At 35.1% G+C, this 19,084-nt stretch overlaps 1 protein-coding gene across 4 annotated transcripts in view; it reads left to right on the top strand.

Annotated features, from left to right (window-relative positions):
* Positions 1-19,084, top strand: part of GALNT13 (polypeptide N-acetylgalactosaminyltransferase 13) — a 559,171-nt gene that overhangs the window by 336,702 nt on the left and 203,385 nt on the right. For all 4 annotated transcript variants that reach the window (XM_032638559.1, XM_032638557.1, XM_032638558.1 and 1 more), the window contains exon 7: positions 2,081-2,251. In XM_032638559.1, the coding sequence (XP_032494450.1) occupies positions 2,081-2,251 (171 nt within the window). The remainder of the gene's footprint in view (positions 1-2,080; positions 2,252-19,084) is intronic.

The following is a 19,084-nucleotide window of genomic DNA, read 5'->3' as shown; positions in this document are numbered from 1 at the left end:
TGAAAAGTTGAAGAATATAGAAATTAAGAACCCACCCTCATAGTTAGCTGAAATTCTTTCTGATGATGATGCTATGAAGTGGGTTTTTTGCAGATACTCATAAACATGGGTGGTAAATGAGTGTCATTCCTAAGCGCCTTATGAAGACAGCTACGCTGATTGCTGTCTGATATAGTAACAAAGCATTGCATAACACCTTGCTTGCATAGTCATTTCACCTACAGTCGAAAGGTCTTTTTAGAATTGACGTTTTTAATCAAGCTTCCAAGACAGGGGCTGCTTAGTGTGAGCTAGTGCAGCTATATCACATAAATGGCAGGATTTGGTACTTGCCAGGAAGATGGATAGAAGTTGTCAGTAAAATGAACCATAGCAGTTGAAGAAAGCAGTGGGAACCTTTTAGTCAACTGAGTGTAATATATGGCTAATAACATTTTTCCATTCTGTGTATTGTACAGTATGCACAGGAAGGTAAGGTTGGCAAAGTATAATGAACTTAGAACCTCTTAAATTCATTTCCTGGCAGCTTTTCATACATTATGCTGCTTTTTAAAACATGTGTTTCGTATTCAACTTAGTGACTTTTTAATACAATGTTGTTTCACTATGGTCATGAATGGATCATTTATTTTTTTCATCTAACAGCATATTTAGATTGTATTTGCATATAATGAACTCTAATGCCTTGTCCTGCATATATGTTGTAAAGTTGCCATAACTAGATAATAAAGTCCTATTCAAGGTTATTAGATCTAATTTCATCTCCCTATGATTTAAATTATTAAATGTAATGAAGAAAGAGAGAAAGATATTGCTTTTATAAGGACCAAAGTTACCAAGAAGCTTTTCCAAGGCTAAATTAAGTCTATTAATTTCAGAGAACTCTATGCATGGGCCAATTGTGTGGCATATAAGACCAAATAGAGAATGAGTGTGGGTGATGCTGGTGTTACAAAACCAGAATAAATAATGGACAGCATGTCCTTGCTTTCCACATCTATGGGTGATTCAATTGTATGTTCACCTTCTATCTTATATGAAAAGCAAGCTCTACTCTTAGGAATTAGCTACAAACAAGGCACAGTTGTTTGAACATTTACTGTGGAGATGACAAAAGCTTGATCCCATAATAAAACATTTAAACCTGGAGTAGGGGAAGACTGGAGAAAGCACAACATGGATTAAAAGAGTACCTAATGATCTCCCATGGTCAAAAGTTCCTTACCCTAAAAAGCCACCATCAAGAGTATCAAATCTGTATATGTGTAACTGAATCACTTTGCTTTCAGCAGAAATTAACACATTGTAAATCAACTATATTTCAATAAAAAAAAAAAAAAACCCAAATCTCCTGGCTCTTCCTCTTACTTTAAGAAAAAATGGATCATAAAACACCAGAAACTGAAGTTGCTTATCTTTTCCCATCTTAAAATATGTAGATTGTTAGTGTAAGCTTTTCTTTTTTTATTTTAGTGTAAACTATAAGTCTAGGACAATTCACTCAGAAATTGTCATGACACTAATGTCATTCATAGGAAATATTTACTTATACTGATGATCATGATTTTTATCGTTGCTTCTTGGATTTTCATTTGTTTGTTTTTCTATGAAGGTTTCTCTGAACTATCTCTTTAAACTTACCTATTGCCTTTGAGAGTCAAACTGCCAGATCTAATGTGCCATCATTCATTCTTCACTCCCCGCATGCTGTTGATTTTCAGTGGTCTATAGCTAAAATGATGCATAATATCAAAGCAGCTCTGCTAATCATGCTGTGAGTGGAGGTTTTATGAAAAATAGACCATGTTCATCCCGCTGAGTTAGTATTTAGAATATATTTGGAAGTCAGCTTGAAGATCAATTAGTATATTTGATTAGATTATACATGATAGAATAAAAGTAGACTGAAGTGAGATGCAGTAAAAGGAAGTAATTTTACAGAGAAAAAGGATAACATGAAAATAAAGGCAAATTAAAGTCACAAAATAAATTTCAACGTATCAGCTATATTAAGTTTAAAGAAGCTAAGGTAACATTTAAATTATTATTTATATGTAAACTGATTTTAATTTTTCTGCAGGAAAACAGTTGTATGCCCCATCATTGATGTGATTAGTGATGATACCTTTGAATATATGGCCGGGTCAGACATGACTTATGGGGGTTTTAACTGGAAACTGAATTTCCGTTGGTATCCTGTTCCCCAAAGAGAAATGGATAGAAGGAAAGGAGACAGAACATTACCTGTTAGGTATGTAGAGCATATCTTCCAAAGCATAGCATGTGTATTCCTATAATAATTAAGGAATATTATCAATTTGTATGATCATTTTTTAGACTTTTGAAGACATATACTTTTTATTCATATGCATATATGTATTATCACGTTTTACATGATCATATAAGAATCAATGACAATATTAAATCTACTTTAAATTGCACAGACAAATTTAAGTACTGGAAGAAGTGCCAATTTTTTTGAAACTGTGTATTCTTATATTCAAAATATATGTATTGTGAATTTTCTATGTGACAGGTATGTGTTAGCCTTGATACTTCAGGTAGATGTAATATAGTTTATAACAGAGGTATAACCAAAAATGTTTTAGTAAATATTTTAAATTTACCAACCTTCAAGAGCTATCTTCCTTATAGATACAAAAGAAAGCTCCACTTGGAAAATTTTAATATATGAACAATTATGAAGGATTTATTGTTTGTTCCAAATTATTTAAAAAGCTACTTAATTTGAAATATTTATGTTTAAAATATGTGTTTGCCCTTAATACAAAATAAGAACTATCATATAAATCTTTAGTTGCCTAGATAAGCATTATCTGCTTTATTAATATAAAATTATCAGCTTCTTATTTTAAGATACTATTGTGTGCCTCTTGCCTGCAACCAAAAATTGATTTCCTGAACAATACTTGGGGAGGGAGTTCACTAGTTTAGCTCTTTAAAGATGAATCTGGTAAATCATCATTTGGTTGGAACAATAAAGAAGTACCCTAACATTCTAAAACAATATATATAACCCATTATCTAGACAAGAATGTCTCCTAGCCTACTGAGAGAATGACTTATCTATTGACAAGACTAATTATATAATGAATTAATTAAAACTAGCTCAAAAAATTGGCTAATGGAAGTGAACAGCTCTCAGTGCTTGTTATTGGACAATTAAATATTGGCACTGTTAACCCTCTTAAGGATATATTAACTACATCAAAAAGAAAATAACATGTAGTTCCAAACAGTTGCATAAGGATGTGAAATTATTATGTCAATATTTGGAGTGTAATTTAGCAGTCCTTAACTCTTGCTGTCATCTTCGCATTCATCTTGTCTTATTGATCCTTGCCTCTAACAACTTGAGGAAATACAATGGCTCATATTACCATTGTTGGTTAGAAATCCTATTTTCTTAGATCATGGTTTCATTTAGTGTTAGATAATTTTTCAGCTTCAGATCCCAAGTGAAAATTATCGAAATACATGACCAATACACTCAAATATAGACAATGTGTTATTTGAAAAAGAGGTTTAAAAGATTGCATGTGCATCCTTACTTTTTTAACACATTGGCAAAAGACATACTTTTTTAAAATTTATCTTCTCACAGAGTCAAAAGGTAAATAATTAAGAGCTAGCCAACATTCATAGTAAGAAATTGCTCATCTTATTCATAAAAGTAAAGATCTACATAGAAATCTACCATTATTTCTCATCTTTCATTAACTAAAGCAAAAGAGGAAACATCCAAATTGCTATATTTTCATCACAATTTATGTGATTTTATTGTAATAACATGGAGAGATAATGAAGTCTGAGTATATTTTATTTGTTTGCCTTAGTAACTGCACAGTATTTCACTGTGAAGGAGCAGTATTTCAATGCTAAGAGAGCTGGAGCAAGAGAAAGAGAAAGCTCAGTCTTTGCTGAAGTTTCTAGATTCTTATGGCAAAAGGTTAATTAATTCACTGGCTGTGTTGTAATAGCCTGCAGGTACTTTTCATCAGCATAGCTGTAATGTGAACTTTCTTTGTACTTGTAATCTATTACTCGAGGATGTGATCATTTTTCTCACATTCATACAAACAGGTAAATCATTCTAGGTGTTAAAGACAATTTTTTTCCTACTTGATTAACAGAATTCTGAATAGCTAAAGTGATTAAAATTAGGTTGAAATTTTGGTTTTCTTTATAATGCTTTATTTAAAATGTCAGTTATGACAGAACTTTCTAGTGACTATAATTGGGTAGTTAGTCATCATTTAGAAATACAATCATGCATTTGCATACATAGAGGAACAACTTGAACTTGTAACCTAACCTTAGTTATACCTCATTTAAAGTAAAGTTTATAATGGTTATACTTATTATTCTATTCTCAACCTCTGGGCTTTGATATTTTCTTTTTGATAATAAATGGAGTTTGCGACATGCTTGGCAATTGTGAAGTTATGAGTATGGAATAATAGCATAGCATACATAGTCCAGCTTTGTTCTTCTTTCTATTTAGTTTTCTTTAATCAGTAAACTGTCCTTGATATTTTAGTAGTCAAATTATGTGACTTTTCAGGAATATCTCAATTATATGTGCAACAATACAGTAATCAAATCGTTAAACCAGGGGTCATAGACCAAGAGGCTGTGTGTCAAATATGCTCTGTTGATGTGTTTTCTTTCGCCTACATAATGTTTTGCACTTATTAAAATTACCAGCATTTTAAAAATGAGATATTTTAACTGGTAGCATAAGTTATCTGGTAGTGCAGATAATCTCCCAAATCATTTAATTAGTTTGGGGGTGTAGTATGCATTTTTTCTATATAATAAATATAACTGTTCAGTTGATTTGGTTCAGGCTGTTGAAATGAGCAATAGTTTAGTTTTGCATGTTTTTCCACATGAAAAAACACATACGCAAACACTGTTGAGCACTGTGTTAGGTTCTACACATGCAAAGCTGAATAGAGCTATCTCTGCACTAAAGTTGCTCACTATCTGACACTAGCTGTAAGTCTGCTGGATAAGGGGAAGAGGCCAGGACAACTGGCTACCAAGTGGATGTACAGGAGTTAAATTGTGTCAACTGATAGAGTGGTGTGTGCTTCTGGAAAAGAACCTGGCTCTTTAATCTTATTGATGGCATTAGTCTCCTAATTATGCTCTGTAAGTAACCCTAAATAAATAGTTATATAAGTATTAGTCTCTACTTTAATTTCTCACTGATTGAAATAGATTACTTAATTAAAAGCCTATGAGTTATTTATCAAGTCTATTTATCTTTCTTTACCCTTTGTGTCTTACCTTATGGACTTTTTTCACATTTAGTCATTATTAATATTCTCAGTATGACTCCCCTCTTTCTTACGTTGAGTACCATGTTCAGTATTTTTCTAAAGTAAAACAAAAGAGTTTTAGATTTTCTTCTAATCCATGCTAGCATAATAAATTAAACATAGATGTATTGATAATTATGAGTTTTTACTTCTGACCCATTTGACTTTGGTATCCATTTTTATTAACATTTGTCTGATCTCATACATTTATTTTTCTCTCAATTGGAATTAGGAATTTATAAAGAAGATCAAATAAATTAAACAATGGTATTAATAACAACTTGGATTATAATCATTGGGAAAAACTCATAGAATATTCACATATATTATTTCCTGTATCCTTCTAGTATGATATCATAGAAGAAGCATTAAAGCTGGCTTTGGAGGATCTGGGTTTTATTTCAAACTCCTCCTATTGGGAATTTACCCAATTCTTCTCAACTATAAAGTGGAAAATTATTCCCCCTGCCTTGCTTAACTGGTGAAGTGCTATAAAATATTAAATGCAATTTGAAACTATTTGAAAATAGTTATTTTAAATTTATTTCTGGTAATATAAGTAACAGATATATGCATTGAAAAATAAACGTGATGAGTATCTATAAGTTTAAAGAAGCAGAACACCAATGAACCAGTTCTTTTAGTATTTTGTTATATTTACTTCCAGAACATTTCTTTCCAGATACATTTCCACACAATCTAAAAATTGATATATCATTAGTATTTTTCTATGCCATTAACATTTTATCACAAATAAAAATTTTAATGGTGGTTAATATCTAAATTTTTTCTTAAGCCCTGTCTCTATTTTTAATAGTCTAAAGTCAACTAAGAGTTTTACACTTTATGTTTTTGCCATGTATGTCTGTGATCCACAGTTTTTGCAATAATGTAGTCTCTTTAGAATTATGCAATCAAGCAATATGAAATTTGTTTTAGTATTCTTGTATAACTTTTGCCAATTTGATTTTCTCCCCCCAAATCATTACTGACTCCAATTTATAGTTCCTCTAGGAAGTATAATAAATGAAAATCACCTAGTTTATTCTGTAAAATCTTATACAAATATGACAATATTTCTAATTCTGTAATAGCAACTAGTAATATATTAATTTTTATCTATCAGGTTTTCTTTATTGTATTTTCCTCAGTCCAATGAAAATACACTTTTAAATTGGAGGAAAGAAAGCAGAAACAGATAAAGCCTGTGAGACACTTCTTTACAATAGGAGATACTAAAGCAACAGCACAGGGTAAGGTCAAGGCTGTGCATAGAACAGACTTTGAAAGGACTTCAGAATGTTCAACAGTCCAACATTCAACCCTACTTGTGTTAAAATCTAATATATGTTGACTTTGAGAAAAGGAAAAATTCTACCTCAAGTGGAATCTTTAAATCTGTATTCCTTGGAGAAAATAGTACATTTACAGTATATTACTTCCTAATGGTTTAGAAGATAATTTACAAGACGTTCCTAGCAGTCTGTTGAGAGGAGAAGAAAACAGGAGTGGTATAGAAAGATTACAGGGTGATGAACTAAATATCACATTTATATACAGAATAATTGTATCACATTAACAAAAACATTTAAAAACATCTGGCCCCGTTGTTATTTTGACCCCTCTGAAGCATTAAATGAAAGCAAAAGGAAAGATTAAAATTTGCACCATTTACTATACATTCTCTTTGGAAGCTTAGAGTTTTATCAGGTGGTGAGGATTAGGAAAAAGGATTAAGGAAAAAGGAAAAAATAGCTATTCCTTTTTTGGTAATATAGGTCTTTAAGCACAGGTTAAGGTATTTGATTCCAGTATTTCTTGGTAAATGGATTCTTTGGCAGAAAAACGAGCCACTTGCCCATACTAAGCAGAACTTAAAAATAGCTTTTATTAGGCTTGGAAGAGGGACTGGAAAAACTTGCTGCTGCAGGCAGCCTGGCTTTAGGAAGACCAGCTTTAACTACATGTTGAAAATTTTATCCCATAAAACAAAAACCTAGGTCTGAGGGGGCTAATGGCAGACTCTGGGAGGGCTCATGCCAAGGAGTACTTCCCAGAACTTCTGCTGCCAGTGTCCTTGTCCCCGTGGTACACCACAGCCAACCCCCACCTCTGCAGGAGACCCTCCAACACTAGCAGCCGTGTGGCTGACAGGGTCTTGGTGCTCCGGCTGGGTGTCAGGCCTGTGCCTCTGAGGAGGGAGAGCCAAGTTCAGAACATTGGTCCACCAGACACCCCCTGGCTCCACGTAATATCAAATGGCTGAAGTTCTCTGAGAGATCTCCATCTCAACGCTAAGACCCAGCTCCACTCAACAACCAGTAAGCTACAGTGCTGGACACCTTATGCCAAACAACTAGCAAGACAGGAACATAACCCCACCCATTAGCAGAGAGGCTGCCTAAAATCATAATAAGGTCACAAACACCCCAAAACATACCACCGGACGCGGTTTGCCCACCAGAAAGACAAGATTCAGCCCCACCAACCAGAACACAGGTAGCAGTCCCCTCCACCAGGAAGCCTACACAACCCACTGAACCAACCTTAGCCACTGGGGGCAGACACCAAAAACAACGGGAACTACAAACCTGCAGCCTGCAAAAAGGAGACCCCAAAAACAGTGAGTTAAGCAAAATGATAAGACAGAGAAACACACAGCACATGAAGCAAGGTAAAAACCCACCAGACCAAACATGAACAGGAAATAGGCAATCTACCTGAAAAAGAATTCAGAGTAATGATAGTAAAGATGATAAAAAAATCTGGCAAACAGAATGGAGAAAATACAAGAACCGTTTAACAAGGACCTAGAAGAACTAAAGAGCAAACAAACAATGATGAACAACACAAAAAATGAAATTAAAAATTCTCTAGAAGGAATCAGTAGCAGAATAACTGAGGCAGAAGAACAGATAAGTGGCCTGGAAGATAAAATAGTGGAAATAACTACTGCAGAGCAGAATAAAGAAAAAGGAATGAAAAGAATTGAGGACAGTTTCAGAGACCTTTGGGACAACATTAAATACACCAACATTCGAATTATAGGGGTTCCAGAAGAAGAAGAGAAAAAGAAAGGGACTGAGAAAAAATTTGAAGAGATAATAGTTGAAAACTTCCCTAATATGGGAAGGAAATAGTGAATCAAGTATAGGAAGAGCAGAGAATCCAATACAGGATAAAACCAAGGAGAAACATGCCCAGACACATATTAATCAAACTATCAAAAATTAAATACAAAGAAAATACATTAAAAGCAGCAAGGAAACTCAAAAAAAAAAAAAAAAAAAAGAAGGAAAAAACAACAAATAACATCCAAGGGAATCCCCATAAGGTTAACAGCTGATCTTTCAGAAGAAACTGTGCAAGCCAGAAGGAGTGGCAGGACATATTTAAAGTGATGAAAGAGAAAAACCTACAATCAAAATTGCTCTGCCCAGCAACGATCTCATTCAGATTCGACAGAGAAATCAAAACTTTTATAGACAAGCAAAAGCTAAGAGAATTCAGCACCACCAAACCAGCTTTACAACAAATGCTAAAGGAACTTCTCTAGGCAGGAAACACAAGAGAAGGAAAAGACCTACAATAATAAACCCAAAACAATTTAGAAAATGGTAATAGGAACATACATATTGATAACTACCTTAAATGTAAATGTTCCAACCAAAAGACATAGACTGGCTGAATTGATACAAAAACAAGACCAGTATATATGCTGTCTAAAACAGACCCATTTCAGACCTAGAGACACATACAGACGGAACACGAGGGGATGGAAAATGATATTCCATGCAAATGGAAATCAAAAGAAACCTGGAGTAGCAGTTCTCATAGACAATTCTCAAAGTCAAAATAGTGTTTAAAATAAAGACTATTACAAGAGACAAGGAAGGACACTACATAATGATCAAGGGATCAATCCAAGAAGAAGATATAACAACTGTAAATATTTATTCACCCAATAAAAGAGCACCTCAATACGTAAGGCAAATGCTAACAGCCATAAAAGGGGAAATCGACAGGAACACAATCATAGTAGGGGACTTTAACACCCCACGTTCACCAATGGGCAGACCATCCTAAATGAAAACAAATAAGGAAACACAGGCATTAAATGATACATTAAACAAGGTTGACTTAATTGATATTTAAAGGACATTCCATCCCAACACAACAGAATACACTTTCTTCTCAAGTGCTCATACACCATTTTCCAGGATAGATCATATCTTGGGTCACGAATAAAGCCTTGCGAAATTTAAGAAGATTGAAATAGTATCAAGTATCTTTGCCAAAAACAACGTTATGAGACTCGATATCAATTATGGGAAAAAATCTGTAACAAATAACAATACATGGAGGCTAAACAATACACTACTAAATAACCAACAGATTGCTGAAGAAATCAGAGGAAACTAAAAAATACCTAAAAACAAATGAAAATGAAAACACGATGACCCAATACCCATGGGATGCAGCAACAGCAGTTCTAAGAAGTAAGATTATAGCAATAAAATCCTACCTCAAGAAATGAGAAACATCTCAAATAAACAACCTAACCTTACACCTAAAGCAATTAGAGAAAGGTGAACAAAAAAACCCGAAAATTAGCAGAGAAAAGAAATCATAAAGATCAGATCAAAAATAAATGAAAAATGAAGGAAACAATAGTAAAGATCAATAAAACTAAAGGCTGGTTCTTTGAGAAGATAAACAAAATCAATAAACCATTAGCCAAACTCATCAAGAAAAAAGGGGAGAAAACTCAAATCAATAGAATTAGAAATGGAAAAGGAGAAGTAACAACTGGCACTGAAGAAATACAAAGGAGCATGAGAGATTACTACAAACAATTCTATGCCAATAAAATGGACAACCTGGAAGAAATGGGCAAATTCTTAGAAAAGCATAACCTTCCGAGACTGAGCCAGGAAGAAATAGAAAATATAAACAAACCACTCACAAGCACTGAAATTGACACTGTGACTAAAAATCTTCCAACAAACAAAAGCCCAGGACCAGATGGCTTCACAGGCAAATTCTATCAAACATTTAGAGAAGAGCTAACACCTATCCTTCTCAAACTCTTCCAAAATATAGCAGAGGGAGGATCACTCCCAAACTCATTCTACGAGGCCACCATCACCCTGATACCAAAATCAGACAAAGATGTCACAAAAAGAGAAAACTACAGGCCAATATCACTGATGAACATAAATGCAAAATTCCTCAACAAAATACTAGCAAACAGAATCCAACAGCACATTAAAAGCATAATACACCATGATCAAGTGGGGTTTATCCCAGGAATGCAAGGATTCTTCAATATGTGCAAATCAATCAATGTGATACACCTTATTAACAAATCGAAGGATAAAAACCATATGATCATCTCAGTAGATGCAGAAAAAGCTTTTGACAAAATTCATTGCCCATTTATGATAAAAAACCCACCAGAAAGTAGGCATAGAGGGAACTTAGCTCAACATAATAAAGGCCATATATGACAAACACATGGCCAACATCATTCTCAGTGATGAAAAACTGAAACCATTTCCTCTAAGATAGGAACAAGACAATGTTGTCCACTCTCACCGCTGTTATTCAACATAGTTTTGGAAGTTTTAGCCACAGCAATCAGAGAAGAAAAAGAAATAAAAGGAATCCAAATCAGAAAAGTAGAAGTAAAGTTGTCATTGTTGGCCGATGATATGGTACTATACATACAGAATCCTAAAGACACTACCAGAAAACTACTAAAGCTAATCAATGAATTTGGTAAAGTAGCAGAATGCAAAATTAATACACAGAAATCTCTTGCATTCCTAGACACTAATGATGGAAAATCTGAAAGAGAAATTAGGGAAACACTCCCATGTACCATTGCAGCAAAAAAGAATAAAATACCTAGGAATAAACCTACCTAAGGTTACAAAAGACCTGTATGCAGAAAACTATAAGACACTAATGAAAGAAATTAAACATGATACAAATAGATGGAGAGATATACCACGTTCCTAGATTGGAAGAATCAACATTGTGAAAATGACACTACTACCCAAAGCAATCTACTGATTCAATGCAATCCCTATCAAACTACCAATGGCATTTTTCACAAAACTAGAACAAAATATTTCACAATTTGTTTGGAAACACAAAAACCTCAAATAGCCAAAGCAATCTTGAGAAAGAAAAACGGAGCTGGAGGAATCAGGCTCCCAGACTTCAGACTGTACTACTAAGCTACAGTAATCAAGACAGTATGGTACTGGCACAAAAACAGAAATATAGATCAATGGAACAGGATAGAAAGTCCAGAGATAAACCCACATGCATATGGTCACCTTATCTTTGATAAAGGATACAAGAATATACAGTAGAGAAAAGGCAGCCTCCTCAATAAGTGGTGCTGGGAAAACTGGACAGTTACATGTAAAACAATGAAATTAGAACACTCCCTAACACCATACAGAAAAATAAACTTAAAATGGATTAAAGACCCAAATTTAAGGCCAGACACTATAAAACTCTTAGAGGAAAACATAGGCAGAATGCTCTATGACATAAATCACAGCAAGATCCTTTTTGACCCATCTTCTAGAGAAATGGAAATAAAAACAAAAAACAAATGGGACCTAAGCAAACAAGAGCTTTTGTACAGCAAAGGAAACCATAATCAAGATGAAAAGACAACCATCTGAATGGGAGAAAATATTTCCGAATGAAGAAACTGAAAAAGGGTTAATCTCCAAAATTTACAAGCAACTTATGCAGCTGAATATCAAAAAAACAAACAACCCAGTCTAAAAATGGGCAGAAGATCTAAATAGACATTTCTCCAGAGAAGATATACAGATTGCCAACAAATACATGAAAGGATGCTCAACATCACTAATCATTAGAGAAATGCAGATCAGAACTGCAGTGAGGTATCACCTCACACCAGTCAGAATAGCCATCATCAAAAAATCTTCAAAGAATAAATGCTGGAGAGGGTGTGGAGAAAAGGGAACCCTCTTGCTGTGTTGGTGGGAATGTAAATTGATACAGCCACTATGGAGAACAGTATGGAGCTTCCTTAAAAAACTAAAACTAGAACTACCATACGACCCAGCAATCCCACTTGTGAGCATATACCCTGAGAAAACCATAATTCAGAAAGAGTAATGTACCACAATGTTCATTGCAGCTATATTTACAATAGCCAGGACATGGATGCAACCTAAATGTCCGTCAACAGAGAAATGGATATAGAAGATGTGGCACATATATACAATGGAATATTACTCAACCATAAAAAGAAACGAAATTGAGTTATTTGTAATGAGGTGGATGGACCTAGAGTCTGTCATACCCAGTGAAGTAAGTCAGAAAGAGAAAAACAAATATTGAATGCTAACACATATATATGGAATCTAAAATTTTTAAAAAAATGGTTCTAATGAACCTAAGGGCAGGACAGGAATAGAGACGCAGATGTAGAGAATGGACTTGAGGACACGGGGAGGGGGAAGGGTAAGCTGAAATGAAGTGAGAGAGTAGCAGTGACATGTATATGCTAACAAATGTAAAATAAATAGCTAGTGGGAAGCAGGTGCATAGCACAGGGAGATCAGCTCGGTGCTTTGTGACCACCTAAAGGGGTGGGATAGGGAGCGTGGGAGGGGAGATGCTAGAGGGAGGAGATATGGGGAAATATGTGTATGTATAGCTGATTCACTTTGTTATAAAGCAGAAACTAACACACCATTGAAAAGCAATTATACTCCAATAACGATGTTAGAAAATAAAAATTTTTTAAAGTAGCTTTGATTAAAAAAAAAAAGCAAATCAAAAAATGGACAGAAGACCTTAATAGACATTACTTCAAAGAAGACATACAGGTGGCCAACAAACACATGAAAAAATGCTCAACATCACTAATTATTAGAGAAATGAAAATCAAAACTACAATGAGGTATCACCTCACACCAGTTAGAAAGGGCCTCATCAGAAAATCTCCAAACAGCAAATGCTGGAGAGGATGTGGAGAAAAGGGAACCCACTTGCACTGTTGGTGGGAATGTACATTGATACAGCCACTATGGAGAACAGTATGGAGGTTCCTTAAAAAAGTAAAAATAGAGCTACCATATGACCCAGTAATCCCACTACTGGGCATATACCCAGAGAAAACCATAATTCAAAATGACACATTTACCCCAGTGTTCACTATTTACAGTAGCCAGGACATGGACACGACCTAAATGTCCAAAAACAGAGGAATGGATAAAGATGATGTGGTACCCACATACCATGGAGTATTACTCAACCATAAAAAGGAATGAAATTGTTTTTTCTGTACAGACGTGGATGGACCTAGAGAATGTCATACAGAGTGAAGTAAGTTGGAAAGAGAAAAACAAATATCATATATTAACGCATATATGTGGAATCTAGAAAAATGCTACAGATGAACCGGTTTGCAAGGCAGAATTAGAGAAGCAGATGTAGGGAACAAATGTATGGATACCAAGGTGGGGCCTGGGTGATGGTGGTGGGATAAATTGGGAGGTTGGGGTTGACATATATACACTTATATATATAAAATACATAACTAATAAGAACCTGCTCTATAAAATAAAATAAAATTCAAAAAAAGAAAAGTAAGTTAAACCTTGTCAAAACCTAAAAAAGTAAAATAAAGAAAAAATAAAAATAGCTTTGAAACTGTGTTCCATAAACTCTACAGGATTTGAGCAAGCTTCCCTTTCTCAGAGCCTAAGTCAGCATAAACTTTTAAAGTAACAGTTTCTTCTCTACCAAAATCTGCATCTCCTTACTCAGCATATGTTCAAATGAGTGTTGTGGTGTGCAGTATTCCACTAAACTTCCCATTTTTTTCTCTGAAAAAAACTTAATTACATTCAACATGCAATTATTCATTACTCTAGTAAAAGGATGGCTATGCCTTTGATTCCTTTCTTCCGTTTTCTATACTGAGTATACTTGACAGAATATGGAAGGACAGGGAGATACTCACAGCGTCTAATTTTCCTTTGGGTTCTAAACCTTCACAGAGGTTAACAAAGTGAAGTCATTGTATTTTATGATTTGAAAAAATCAAAATTATGGAAACATTTCAACTATTTGCCTCACATTTGTGTAAATAATAAAATTTATGCTTATCATTTTTCTTTATCATGGTTTATAATATATGAGAAATGTTATTAATACAGAGCTAAACATTAACAGTCTAGGTATTGTGTAATTTGACTGTTTCAAATAACAGCCTAAAGTTGAGCTATGGTCTCACAAATCTTCTTTACACTTTTTCTCCAGAGATCTTGGTTATTTGCCAAGTAAGATTGAATAGAATCCTGATACATCAAAGGATTAGTGAGAAGAAATGATGTTTCAATAACTTTAAAAGAAATTGATTTGAAGAGCAGTACTAACATTCATAGGAAAACGTGGTACATAAATTTGGAGCTTGAAATCAGAAAAAGTGTATTTTGAATTAGCTACCTCAAATCTTTTGTTGTGTGAGTTATAAGGATAAATTGAGAGATAATGGATTGGCAGATGATTAGATAGATAAATAGATAGATAATTTATATGTAGAAAGAAATTGTTTTCCTAACTGGACCACTAACTACCTGGGGGGGTCCTTGAACAAGTCATTTAAATACATTGCAGTTAAATTTGGTTGACCAAATCTGTAGGGCTTTTAAAGCTCTAAAATATTACAATTCTGTTGAAAATTGATTAGACTCTGAAAACAATAAGATAAAGCTGATTATAATCTTTTTTATATTATTACTATTCATAATGTTACTGATATTTTTATTCATGGCTCCATTAGCTTTTATTTTTATTATTTTTATTTATTTATTTTTTAAACATCTTTATTGGAGTATAATTGCTTTACAATGGTGTGTTAGTTTCTGCTTTATAACAAAGTGAATCAGTTATACATATACATATGTTCCCATATCTCTTCCCTCTTGCATCTCCCTCACTCCCACCCTCCCTATCCCACCCCTCTAGGTGGTCACAAAGCACCGAGCTGATCTCCCTGTGCTATGCAGCTGCTTCCCACTAGCTATCTATTTTACATTTGGTAGTGTATATATGACCATGCCACTCTCTCACTTTGTCACAACTTACCCTTCCCCCTCCCCCTCCCCATATCCTCAAGTCCATTCTCTAGTAGGTCTGTGTCTTTATTCCCGTCTTACCTTACTAGGTTCTTCATGACATTTTTTTTCCTTAGATTCCATATATATGTGTTAGCATATGGTATTTGTGTTTCTTGATTATAATCTTGATAAACAGATGTTTTCCTCTTCTTCCTTAAAATTAGTATTTAAATGTGCAGTACTTGCTTTGTGTTGATACTATTCTAAAAGTATTACATTAAAACGTATTTCCCGGGCTTCCCTGGTAGCGCAGTGGTTGAGAGTCCGCCTGCCGATGCAAGGGACACAGGTTCGTGCCCCGGTCCGGGAAGATCCCACATGCCGCAGAGCGGCTGGGCCTGTGAGCCATGGCTGCTGAGCCTGTGCGTCCGGAGCCTGTGCTCCGCAACGGGAGAGGCCACAACAGTGAGAGGCCCGCGTACCGCAAAAAAAAAACAAAACAAAACATATTTCCCCATTTTATAGACGATCAAATTAGAGCATAGAGTTTAAGTGACTTGCTGAAGGTCACACTGTGGGACTGAGTTTTGAACCCAGTCAATCTAGATACAAAGTCTATACTCCTAAAAACTAATTGGCTGCCTCTTAGAGTGTCTTTATTGTCTACCTGCTTTTCACACACGTGGTGGTTATCCCAGTGTGAAGTATGGGATATATTGTCTTATTGGAGAAAATACAGGCCTTGCATTTTAGCATTACTGAATAATCAAATGTATTCTATCACAATTTCTTTGGACTTATCAAGTTCTGCTGAAAAGCTTCAGTATTTTTCCATGTCAAATACTTACTTTTTGAGTTCTTTACTACTCTGCATTGTCATAAACCTTTATATCTGTAATTCTAATATACTATCAAACTCAATCCCCAGAACTCTAAGTAGAGGATAAGGTCTTTAAACACCCTAGAATTAATGAAGGCATCTTTATTATCAATTTAGCAGATGTAAGCAAAGAATTTTTTGCAATTTCAGAAATAAAATTGCAGGTAATTTTGACTTTCAAATACGGAAGTCAAATACTGAGTACTCATAATACACAATAAGAAGTGACAATTGCCTTGAGAGAAACAGAGTGCTATAGTACAAGGTAGAAGGGAAAGAGTACAACCAAACTGGAGGGAAGAGGCTTGTACTAAGGCCAGCCTGTATGGAATATATCAACTTTGCATTGACTTAAGAATGGAGCAGGTATGATCATATAAGGGGAGTTTACAAAGGAAAGTTCAAGTGGCAAATTGATGTGAAAAAATGCACCAAGAAGTGTGAAGCATTTACTGGTATAACTAAACACTTTAAGTACAGATAAATAGTTAAAGGGAATGGAGGAGCTCATTGGGTCGGTCCAGATCCCTGCTGCCAAGATAAAAAGCTGGAATTTATTTTTTTTATTTTATTTCATTTTTTATAAATTTACTTATTTATTTTTGGCTGTGTTGGGTCTTCGTTTTTGTGCGCGGGCTCTCTCTAGTTGCGGCGAGCGGGGGCCACTCTTCATCGCGGTGCGCGGGCCTTTCACTGTCACAGCCTCTCGTTGCGGAGCACAGGCTCCAGATGCGCAGGCTCAGTAGTTGTGGCTCACGGGCCTAGTTGCTCTGCGGCATGTGGGATCTTCCCAGACCAGGGCTTGAACTCATGTCCCTTGCACTGGTAGGCAGATTCTCAACCACTGCGCCACCAGGGAAGCCCTAAAAAGCTGGCATTTATTAAAATAGGTTTTGAAACATCTGGTCAACAGTTTTAGAGGAATTCTGATTTAGAGAAACTAATCTGGCTGTGATTTGTAGGATAAATTTTAGAAGTAGCAGACTCTGGAAGCATGAGAGTTCCATTAACAAATGGTTAGAAATAAAAGGACTAAAACTGGAAAGTGACCCTGATAACAGAGATAAGTGTCAAAAATACTTAAGAAAAAAAAAAGGAAGTATTTGGGAAATGACCGAATGAGGCAAAAAAGAAAAAGGTGCTGGAAGGTGGTTTGATGAAATAAGGTCTGATGAATGAAGTCTTAGGACACTAGAAAAAAATAGAGGACTTTGAAAGAGAAACAGATGTGGTAGCACACTCTCAGTTCTATGTTACATACACTGAGCAGAGTCAGAAGGAGTTTTTTAAGTGAACACCTAGTGAGTACTTAGAAAAGCACAACCAATGCAGAGGAAGGAAGAGAGAAAAGACAACAGAGATCAGGAGTCATCCTCATAGAGGTGATGGTTAAAGGCATATGACCGATGACCTGATACAGGTAAAGAGAAAGAGAAAAGTGCCACTGAGAGACCCTTGAGAAGACTACATTTTGGGGAAAATAAGATAATTATTAAGCACATATGTCTGCAAAACAATACTGTAATGGTATATTATACTCATGTCACAGATGTGAAACTAAAAGCTTGACTGAGATCTGATAGCCAGCAAGGGAAAGGAAGAGGAAGGGGAATCAATAAGCATCATAAAATAAATATTTAAACTGATAGAAGGAAAAACCTCTCTAGAACAATGCAATGGGAGTCAGAAGTGAAAAGAATTTAAGCACGGAGGTTGGTAAATTGTGTTAAATGCTTTCAAAGGAAGAAGGCAGGGAAAGGCTGTTGAAGTTCATCATCAATGGGCCCTTTCAGAAAGAGGTTATTATAGAGATGGGAGCAAGATCCAGATTCTAGTGAGAAGGTCAAGAGGAGTTGAGGGAGTATGTTAGAAAGTATCCTTTCAATACGGTCACCAGTGAAGGGAATAGAAAATATATGTCCCTGGTTTGAATGAGTAGTAGGATGGAGTGAAGATGTATTATGGTTTAGGGTAGAACTTAGATGAGCAGTTTTGTAAGCTCAAGGGGACAATCTAGAAATCAAACACATAAAACACAAATGTAATAGTCAATGAACAGGTAGCTGAAAGAGTACAGGCATAGCTCAGAGACTGTGGGTTTGGTTCCAGACCACTGCAATAAAGCCAAATATCACAATAAAGCAAGTCACACAAATTTTTGGTTTCCTGGTGCATTTAAAAGTTATGTTTACATTATGCTGTAGTCTTTTAAGTGTGCAAAAGCATTGTGTCTAAAAAATATACATACCTTAGGTAAAAAATACTTGCTAAAAAATGCTAGCCATTATCTGAGCATACAGTAAGTCATAATCTTTTGGTGGTGAAGGGTCTTGCCTCAGTGTTGATGCCTACTGACTGTGGGATTTTCATAAAATAAGCGACAGTAAAGTTTACCCCATCGATTGACTCTTCCTTTCACAAATTATTTCTCTGTAGCATGCAATGTTGTTAGATAGTATTTTATCCATAGGACTTCTTTCAAAATTGGAGTCAGTCCTCTCAAATCCTGCCACTGCTATATCAACTAAATTTATGTAATATTCTAAATCCTTTGTTGTCATTTCCCAGTTTTCACAGACTCTTCACCAGGAGTAGATTCCATCTCAATAAACTGTTTCCTTTGCTCATTCATAAGAAGCAACTCCACATCTGTTAAAGGTTTGTTATGAGATTGCAGCAATTCAGTCACATCTTCAGGCTCTATCTCTAATTCTAGTTCTCTTGCTAGTTCC

Source organism: Phocoena sinus, chromosome 7, assembly GCF_008692025.1.
Source record: "Phocoena sinus isolate mPhoSin1 chromosome 7, mPhoSin1.pri, whole genome shotgun sequence".
NCBI lineage: Eukaryota > Metazoa > Chordata > Mammalia > Artiodactyla > Phocoenidae > Phocoena > Phocoena sinus.
The sequence above is the reverse complement of the archived record's forward strand: the minus strand, read 5'-3'. Positions and strand labels throughout refer to the sequence as shown.